We start from the raw sequence: 10,837 nt of genomic DNA on the forward strand, positions 1-10,837 counted from the left end.
GAGAGAGAGAGAGAGAGAGAGAGAGAGAGAGAGAGGGAGATTTCCACATTTCTTCCTGGGGCTCCCAAAGGGCCTCAATTGTCACTCGACCTTTCCAGTGCTCTTCTCTGGGGCATCCAGACCTGCAGGCCCACCCATACTGCCTCTTCAAAGCTCTTCTCAGCAGTAGAAAGGCACCCTAGGCTCCTGGTTTGGGTGAGGGGAGTATTTATACAATAAACACATCATTTGTGTATCATCTGTAAGAACCTGGGCACCCAGCATAGTTCCAGTCTGTCTCCAGCATGTGCCCTTACACTCCAAGCCTTGATTAGCTGCTTAGATTAGACAATGACAACTTCTGCCAGAACCATGGTCTCAGTTGCTTGCTATGCAGCTGAAAGCTGGAGAATGATTAAGGATGACAGAAGAAGAAGCCATTCCTTTGCATTCTGGTGTTGGAGAAGAGTATTGAATATCCCATAGCCTGCCAAGAGAACAAACAAGTCTGTCTTGGAGAAAGTGAAACCAGAGTGCTCCTTGGAAGCAAGAATCATGAAACTTCATCTTACATACTTTGCACATGACGTTAGGAGGGGCCAGTGTTCGGTGAAGAACATCATGCTTGGAAAGGAGGAGGGTCGGAGTAAGAGAGGAAGACCCTTGACAAGGTGGACAGACACAGTGACTGCTGCAATGGACTCAGGTGTGTCAGAGATAGTGAGGAAGGCACAGGATAGGGTAGGTTTCAGACTCGTTCATAGGCTGCTCTGAGTCAAATCTAGGGCACAAAGCAGCAATCATACTCATACCCAGCCTAATCATACTCAAAAGTGGAAGTGGCTTCCAGAATAAGAGGTTCATAGCAAAGTGGACTGGGAGGGAGGGAGGAAATTGTGCAACAATGAAAGAATCTTGTTAAAGAGAAAGTGAATAGTGGGGAAGGGGGGGCAGGTAGGAGAAAAATGTGCAACAGTTAATGAAAGGAAATCCAAGTTTTCTGTTGTTGTTACGTGCCATCGAGTTGTTTGCGACTCATAGCGACTCTATGTACAAGAGCCCTAAATGCCGTTCTATCCTGTGCCAACCTCACTGTCTCAAACACATTCATTCCCACCACTCCACTCACAGAATCAATCTATCTCATCAAGGGTCTTCCTCTCCGGCGCCGTCCATCCGCTCTCCAAAACATGATGTCCCTCTCCAAGGACCAGTCCCTCCTTGCAACATGCCCAAAGTATGTCAAATGAAGCTTCAGAATCCTTGACTCCAGGGAACATTCTGGCTTCACCCTCTCTAGGACAAACCTGTTTGTTCTCCTAGCAGTCCATGGTATATTCAACACTCTTCTCCAACACCACAACTCAAAAGCATCAATTCTCTTTCTATCATCCCTATTCACTGTCCAACTCTCCGATGAATATCATGTAATTGCAAAGGCTATAGCCTGGATCAGGCACACCTTAGTCTCCAGCCTGACGTTGTTGCTCTTCAGTACTCTTGAGCGGTCACTCACAGCTGACTTTCCCAATACAATTCATCTCCTGATTTCCTGGCTGCTGTTACCAAGAGTGTTGACTGTGGAGCCAAGCCAACTAAAACTATTAACTATCTCAATCTCTTCACCATCCATACTGATGCTGCCAATTGGCCCAGCGGTGAAAATCTTTGTTTTCTTGATATTGAGCTTCAATCCATATTGAAGACTGCAGTCCTTGACCTTCTGCAGCAAGCGCTTCAGGTCCTCCTCAGTTTTGGCGAGCAGGGTTGTGTCATCTGCATAACGCAGGTTGTTGACAATTCTTCCACCAATCCTGATGCCACATTCCTCCTCATACAGCCCAGCGTCTCAGATGATCTGTTTTGCATACAGATTGAAAAGGTATGGAGACAAAATACATCCCTGATGGACCCCTTTCTTGATTTTGAACCATCCAGTGTCTCCCTGCTCTGTTCTGACGACCACCTCCTGGTCCAAGTATAGGTTTCACATTAGCACAATCAAATGTTCTGGGATTCCCATTCTTCTCAGAGTCAGCCATAGCTTGTTGTGATCCACACAGTCAAAAGCATTTGCATAGTCAACGAAGCACAGATAGACATTCTTCTGGTATTCTTTGCTTTCTTCCAAAATCCACCTTACATTAGCAATAATAGCCCTAGTACCGCGACCTCTTCTAAATTCAGCCTGCACATCTGGCAGTTCTCTGTTGACATATTGTTCCAAACGTTTTTGGATAACTTTTAGCAGAATCTTGCTTGCATGTGATATCAATGATATTGTTCGATAATTTCCACACTCTGTTGGGTCACCTTTCTTTGGAATGGGAACAAATATCGATCTCTTCCAGTCAGGGGGCCAGCTGGCTGTCCTCCAGATTTCCTGGCACAACTTAGTGAGCACATCCAGGGCAGCGTCTGTTTGTTGAAATAAATCAATTAGTATGCAGTCAACTCCTGGAGCCTTGTTTTTTGCCAATTCCTTCATAGCAACTTGAACTTCCTCCTTCATCACCATAGGTTCTTGCTCATATGTTATTTCATGAAATTCCTCTCTGTCAGCCAATTCCTTCTGATACAGTGACTCCGTGTACTCCTTCCATCTTCTTTTTATACATCATGGATCACTCAACATTCTACCCAAACTATCTTTAAGTATTGCCACCCGTGGCTTGAATTTGTTTTTCAGCTACTTCAGCTTAAGAAACGCTGAGCGAGTCCGGCCCTTTTGATTTTCTGACTCCAGCTCTCTGCACATTTCATTATAGTATCTTGCTTTGTCATCCCTTTGTTGTCCGGAGCTGCCTTTTGAAATTTTCTATTCAGCTCTTTGATTTCTTGATTTCTTCCTTTAGCTTTGGCTTCTCGGCGCTCTAATGCAATACTCAGAGTCTCATCTGACATCCATCTTGGTCTTTTCTTCTTCTTTAGCCTTTGTAATGATCTTTTGCATTTTTTATGGACGATTTTCTTGATATCCTCCCAGAGATCACTTGGTCTACACTCATTGGTGCTCAAGACCTGTTCCTGAAATGGTTTTGAAATTCGAGTGGGACAGACTTAAGGTCAAATCTTGGTTCCCGTGGACTTGACTTAATTTTGCTCAACTTCAGCTTGAATTTGCATTTGAGTAAACTTTCATTAAAATATCAATAAAAATTTTTTTCAACGTTGAAGTGGCTGCCACCTGCAATGACAAAGAAAAGTTGGTGAACACTGCCACCTACTGGACTTTGACAGCCCATGAGCAGCTGACCTCCACACCCAACCCCTCACCCCTGGCCTGTCACTGTGGCATTGGTTTCCAGTTCACAAGCAAGAATTGTGGTGGGCTCAGGCATCTGCCACATGAAAGGCCAGATTTCTGGCCCTCATCTCAATTCCATCTCTCCTCGGGATCTGACTGCTGTCCATTTTTTTATCCTTAGTGTAAAAGAGTTGAATACACACATACATGCACATAGAGTAGACCCATCCACTTATTCTCTGATGCAGAACGATCTGAAGGGCTTCTGTGGAGAGGAGGGGGAGCTACCTCTGGTATCAACCAAAAGTGAATTCTCTTCCTCAGAATATCAAGGGAGCATTCTGGCATCTCTCTAACCCAGGCTCAAAGTAGATGCACACATTTAACGCATGACAGACATCTTGTTTTAAGTTGGTTTAGCAGTAAAACCAATGAATGGATATAACACATAATGGTGTGTACCACCACCGAGGGAGGAAGGGAAGATATTTACCTAATGGAAATGACTCACATGAAGACTGAAGAATCCAAGGTTCAGCAGGTAAGACAGGAACAAAAGGCCAGGAGCTCTGCCAGAGTCTCATATATTTGGTGCAAGTCACACACCAGATGAAATTCCCCTTTAAATAACAGTTCCCACATTGCAATTCCCACAAAGAGAATGATTACAGGACATCAAATCTCACTGAGGAAATAACTATGTCACAACTGCCAAACCAGGCAGCTACTTTGATCATCACCCCCCCCCAAGGAATTCAGGGTTAGAAGTACAGTAGGATGGGATGATGGGCCCAGCAAAGGAGGAATTGTTTCCAGTTTCCTTCCATCCTGGGATCAGCCCTCCCACCCCCACCCCCACCCCCAGCTCTGAAAGCCAACCTCACATTCCAGAGTTCTAACTAACTCCCATTCTGGGGTCAGTTGGCTCACTCTCCAGCTCAAGAAGCCAATCCCACATTTCAGAGCTCTAATTAACATTTCATAAATAATTGGCTCTGTCTTATGTCAATTTTAGACGTTAAAAACTGTAGCATCGCAATATTTGCCACTGAACAGGTTCATTTTCTTTGTTAGTGATACTGCCACTGTCTTGTCACTCAGACTCCACATTTGGAATTATAAACTGGAGCACTAAGGAACAAACTGACTTATTACCTTCTTGTAGTCAAGGCTGGAAGCCTCATCTTTTTGTTCTTTATATGGCTCTAGCAGTGAATGAATTTGTCTGGATTTGGAAGTGGATTCTCCTGACATCCCAAACTGACCACCAAGAGGTTCAGAAATGCTTTCATTTTAGCATTCTAGAAAATTTCAGTCATTACAATAATCTTATGTTATTTAGAGGCAATGGAGAATTTACTCAAATCAAAAGACCATATCCAAACTTATTGTTGTTGAGTTGCAACCACTTACCCTCCAGTGGGTTTTCCATGGATGTAAATCACAGAAAAGTAGATTTACTTTTTTCTCCAACAGAGCCACTAGGGGGATTTGAACTGAGCTCCTCATCTACTAGAAATTTTCACGTGAATAACAGGAGGCAGCTGTTAGACTGAGCAGGCCCTGTGTAGTAGGCAGGGAGTGCTTTGGAGCTGTCAAAAGATCTGTCCTAGAGAGGGTGAAATCAGGTTGCTCCGTGGAAGCAAAGATTTTGAAACTCCATCTCACATACTTTGGGCATCTTGCCAGAAGGAACCAGTCCTTGGAGGACATCATGCTTGGAAAGGTGGAGGAACAACGCAGAAGAGGAAGACCACGGATGAGATGGATTGACCCAGTGGACCCTATGGAAATAGGGTAAGGTGTGTTGGAGATGGTGAGGCTGGCTCAGGATAGGGTAAGGTTCAAAGTCATTGTTCATAGGGTCACTACAAGTCATTAATTGACTCGATGGCACATAACAACAACACAGACAGCTTTAGTGTTTCTGTACTACCTCAGTCTTGTTGTGTATAGATGAGTCAGAACTAATTGATAGTTGACCCTCCAGTGGGTTTTCAGAGGTAGCAAATCAGACAGGAGGAGATTGCCATCTTTCTCCTGTGGAGAAACTTGTGGAATTGAAGCATGTACCTTTGCATTGGCAGCACAATTCCTCACCATTAAACCACCAGAGCTCCCTTACCTTAGTCTGGAGAGGTGAGAATAAAATGTATGGTAAAGTCTCCAGAATTTGATGAAATAATATATGAGCAAGAGCCTATGGTGATGAAGGAAGAAGTTCAAGCTACTTTGAAGGAAATAGCAAAAAATAAGGCCCCAGGATATATGGTATACCAATTGACATATTTCAGCTAATAGATGCTGCTCTGGATGTGCTCACTAAGTTGTGCCAAGAAATCTGGAGAACAACCACTTGTCCAACTGACTGGAAGAGATCTATATTTGTTCCCATTCCAAAGAAAGGTGACCCAATAGAGTGTGGAAACTATAGAACAATATCATTAATTTCACATGCAAGCAAGATTCTACTGAAGATTATCCAAAAATGACTGCAACAGCACATCAGCAGAGAACTGCCAGAAATCCAAGCTGTGTTTAGAAGGGGTAGTGGTACTAGGGATATTGTAGCTAATGTTAGACGGATCTTAGCTGAAAGCAGGGAATACCAGAAGAATGTCTATCTGTGTTTCATTGACAATGCAAATTCATTTGACAGTGTGGATCATAACAAACTGTAGCTGACTCTGAGAAGAATGGGAATCCTAGAACACTTGATCATGCTAATGTGAAACCTGTACTTGGGTCAGAACAGAGCAAGGAAACACTGCATGGTTCAAAATTGGGAAGGATGTACGCCAGGGATGTGTCCTAAGTCCATACCTTTTCAACCTGTATGCAGAGCAGATTATCCGGGAGGCTGGGCTCTATGAGAAGTGTGGTGTCAGGATTGGTGGAAGGTCAACAGTCTGCGTTATGCAGATGACACAACCCTGCTTGCTGAAACTGAGGAGGACCTGAAGCACTTGCTGTAGAGGGTCAAGGACTGCAGTCTTCAATATGGATTGAGGCTCAATGTCAAGAAGACAAAGATTCTCACCACTGGACCAATTGGCAGCATCAGGATGGATGGTGAAGAGATTGAAATTGTTCACAGCTTCAATTTGCTTGACTCCACAGTCAGCACTCTTGGCACCAGCAGCCAGTATATTAAAAGATGTATTGCGATGGGAAAGTCTGCTGTTAGGGACCTCTCCAAAGCACTGAAGAACAATGGTGTCACTCTGGAGACTAAGGTGCATCTGATACAGGCCATGGTCTTTGCAATCACTTGCTATGCATCAGAGAGTTGGACAGTGACTAGGGAGGATAGAAGGAGAATTGATGCCTTTGAGCTGTGGTGCTGGAGAAGAGTATTGAGGGTACCATGGACTGCTAAGAAAACAAACAGATTCATCCTGGAGAGGGTTAAACCAGGCTGCTCCTTGGAGCCAAGAATTCTGAGGCTTCATCTGATATACTTTAGACATGTTGTAAGGAGGGATCAGTCCTTGGAGAGGGACATCATACTTGGGAGGGTGGAGGGACGGCACAGGAGGGGAAGACCCTCTATGAGGTGGATCGATTCAGTGACTGGGGTAATCGGGATAGGTGTATCAGAGGCAGTGCGATAGGCACAAGATAGAGCAGGGTTTAGGGCTGTTGTACATAGGGTCGCTATGAGTCACAAGTGACTCGATGGCACATAACAACAACAAGGTCTCCGGCTCTAGGAGCTTAAAGGGTCAAATTTTCTGTACCAGCCAAGTTCTGAGGTGAAAAAAAAAAATTTAAAAAATTTCAGAATTACCTGGATGACCATTTTGGCTTTGTGTACAGGGTTGTGTTATAGGTAGGAAAGGAGCCCTAGTGGTGCAGCTGTTTGAGTAATTTGCCTGCTTGCCCCTGAAATGTCGAGAGTTCAACCATCAGCTTTGTGGTGAAAGCAAGATGTGACAGTCTGCTTCTCTAAAGATTATTACAGCCTCGGAAACTCTACAGGGTGGTTCTACTCTGTCCTATCTATATGAGGCCACTATGAATCAGAATCAACAGGATAGCAGTGGTTTGTTTAGAAGAGGATTGCTCCTTAAGTGTTAGAATCTGCACACCCATGTTTATTGGTGTGTTATTCACAATAGCAAAGACATGAAAACAATCCAAGTGCCCGTCAGCAAACAAATGGAAAAACTATGGTATATTCACACAATGGAATACTATGTAGCATTGAAAAATAATGAACTTGTAAAACATTACACAACATGGGTAACCCTGGAGGACATTAAGATAAGTGAAATGTCTCAGTCTCAAAAGGACAAATACTTCAAAACACCGCTGTTATGGAGCAGGACTGACATGGGGCCTTGGGAGAAGAACAGGAAAGGAGTGGATAGATAATGAATACTGTATTAGAACAGATGAGAGAGAACTGTTTAAAAGGAATATATAATTAGGTATTAAATGAAAGACAAGGATCCAGAATAATTGTGCAACAATGAACTATTTTTTTTTTAAGAAAGTGAACTGGGGAAAGGGGAATGAAAATTTTCAGTGAATGAAAATCCAAATTTTCTGTAAGCTTTTGTTAAAATAATAGTTAAAATTAAAAAAAAAAACTTAAAATATTAGCATCATACTCTGCTTACCCTAAGAGAGAACACTCAAAGAGAACCTGGCTGAGGAAATATTAAGAGTTGCATCCCAAGCTCCTTCTCTTACATGCTTAGACAAGCAGTCAACTTGAAAAGGATGACTAAGGACAAGGCACTAAGACTCAGTCTCCACAGTGCAGTGAGACTTTGATTTACCTGCTGTGTAGGATTGCTGTGAAGACCAATTGGTATAAGCCTGGGTTTGGAGCTCCATGAACAATATTCTCACCAAACCTTGTCGACGTCATCATTAGGAGCCCAACTTGGCTCTGACTCAAAGCTACTCTTTGTACAGCAGCAGGAGACACATTTTCATAATCGCTGCTGTGTTTAAGTCCATTTGACAATCACCATGGCAATCTGTCTCTCAGAGGATCTTCCTCCTTTTTGTTGACCTTGTTATCAAGTTTTTCTCCAGGGACTGGAATCCTTCTGAAAACATAAATCTAAGTCTCACGTAAAATGGTTGTATATTACTACCGCCTATCTCATATGCTTGAGATGAAGAATAATTTGAAATATACCTAGAAAATGTTAATTATGGAGTGTACGTTATGTGTTGTTGAGCCATAACTGACTGAGATGACCCTTCAGTGGATTTTCAGAGGCTTTGAGTCACACAGGAGGAGACTGTCCATCTTTCTTCCACGAAACAGCAGCTGGTGGATTTAAACCACCCTAAACCTCCTTCGCAATCACCTGTTATGCATCAGAGAGTTGGACAATGACCAAGGAGGAGAGAAGGAGAATTGATGCCTTTGAGCTGTGGTGCTGGAGAAGAGTATTGAGAATACCATGGAGTGCTAGGAAAACAAACAGATTTGTCCTGGAAAGGGTTAAACCGGGTGGCTCCTTGGAGGCAAGGATTCTGAGGCGCCGTCTAACATACTTTGGACATGTGAGGAGAGACCGGTCCTTGGAGAGGGACATCATGCTTGGGAGGGTGGAGGGACAGCGCAGGAGAGGAAGGCCCTCTATGAGGTGGATTGAGTGACTGAGATAATTGGGATGGGAGTGTCGGAGACAGTGGGATTAGCACAGGACAGAGCAGAGTTTAGGGCTGTTGTACATAGGGTCGCTATGAGTCGCAGATGTCGCAACAACAACAAACCTTAGCTGCACAACTTCTTACCTACTAGGCCACCAGAGGTCCTAAATAGTTAATTATTAGTTCTCATAACGGCTGAGAAAAATGACACAATATTATGCAAATAGATGAGGTTTGATTTGTTCCCTAAAAAGTTATTTTTCTGAATTGGCTAAATCATAGAACGGACTGCTATCCATTCTATTCCAACCTCATAAGCGACTCTCCATCGATTTTCCGATTCAGAAAATCTAACCGGAGGAGACTGCCCATTCTGTCTTGCGCAGAGCCGCTGGTGGATTCAAACCTCCAGAGATGCGCAGCCCTTTTTATTATGGACAGCGGAACCTGAATCAAATGCAACAAAAGTCACCGTGACTCTGTAAAGAGCCTGTTAGTACAGCAACGCAGTAGCTACAAAGCCCCGCCTCTGAGGTGTAAGTCACGCCCCAACCGCCCTCAGACCACGCCCATTATGTTTACTTCCTGATCCAGGCCTATGAGCCTGGCTCTCACGCTGATGCGCATGTGCAATATAGGCCTCTTCCACCCGGGCTATGAGGATTCTAGTGCGGCGTTGCTGGAGCACACGGTTGGTCCCTAGCGCCACTGGCCTGAGGTTGACTCCACTATGGCGATCGCTGGCCGGTCTCGGCGAGGAGGGCCTAGGAGCTCGAACCCGCAAGAAGCCCCCGTGGCGGGTGCTCTTCTTCGGCACAGATCATTTTGCCCGCGAGACGCTGCGGGCGCTGCACGCCGCCAGGTAGTAGGGGAGGAATAGGGAGGGCTTGGATCACGGGCTGCGGACGCCGAGCCTCTCTGGTTCGCACCGGAGAGCTTTGCAATCCAAGTCAGGAAAGGCCCAGATCTTGGCATCTGTCAAGCCCAGAAGGTGTGTCGCACCTGTCCTGGCAGCCCCTTCCCATCGAGTCTCCATCCCCCACTCTTTGCCCGCCCTTCCATTTGATTTACCCGTTTGTACCTTGTCAAATTACTTGCTCAAGGTTAACAGCTAAGCAGGTGGAGATGCAAACTGAGTCTGACTAAAAAGTCACCCTGTCGACTTCCTCCTACTGCCTCCTACCAATCTAATTCGTACCCTCCAACCCTGTTCTAATAGGTGCATGCATCCCTCTGCTCTCCATGGCACCTTAACACTCCATGCCCTACCTCCCCAATTTTCTGGAGCTGAAATGAGGATGTAATCCAAAATGAACCTTTCCCTCCCCTAATTAAATATATTTAGAAATCAGAACTCTTAAGTGTATGTTTTGTATTTAGCCAATTTTAGCAAATCATGTATTCTGAAAAAAAAGATATTTAAAATCTAACCATTAAACCTATGGTTGTTATTGTTGTGTGCCATCAAGTTGAACCGACACATAGCTGACCCTCCAGCAGGGAAGAGATTGCCCATCCTACTCATGCAGAACAGCTGATGGGTTTAAACCATACACCTTTTGGGATTGCAGGGCAGCTTCTTACCGCTAGGCCACCAGAGTTCTTTGGTGGCTATGTACGCTCTGCCTCTTTACCCCCATTGTTCTTTTTTTATTTCTTTACTCTTTCCAGACACACACTCCCTACATAGTCATTTCTGTCATTATCTCATTCTATCTATCAAGTTTTGCCCCCTAAAACTCTCTTCAATTCCTTGTTTTTATATTCCTCCCTCTCCATATCCCACTACCTATTCAGACTCTGAAACAACCCTTTCAAGCCATGTTCCTTTTCTGTACCCTCCACATGCCCTCTCCATGTGCTGCATTCCTCCCATACGGCTACATGCAGCCTCTACTGCCAGGATCCTGAGCCTTCTGAGGATGCTTCACTTAGCATCTAGGTCACTCCTGTATTTTCTCTTTATTATTATTACTATTCTTAATTTTTAAC

At 44.3% G+C, this 10,837-nt stretch overlaps 1 protein-coding gene across 1 annotated transcript in view; it reads left to right on the plus strand.

The window, feature by feature from the left end:
* Nucleotides 1–9,501: 9,501 nt before the first annotated feature.
* Nucleotides 9,502–10,837, plus strand: part of MTFMT (mitochondrial methionyl-tRNA formyltransferase) — a 24,690-nt gene continuing 23,354 nt past the window's right edge. The window contains 1 exon segment of the mRNA XM_006886695.1: nt 9,502–9,707. Within this exon segment, the coding sequence (XP_006886757.1) occupies nt 9,502–9,707 (206 nt within the window).

The sequence above is a fragment of the Elephantulus edwardii genome, unplaced genomic scaffold (genome assembly GCF_000299155.1).
Source record: "Elephantulus edwardii isolate Elephantulus edwardi_28Jun2011 unplaced genomic scaffold, EleEdw1.0 scaffold00050, whole genome shotgun sequence".
NCBI classification, from domain to species: domain Eukaryota; kingdom Metazoa; phylum Chordata; class Mammalia; order Macroscelidea; family Macroscelididae; genus Elephantulus; species Elephantulus edwardii.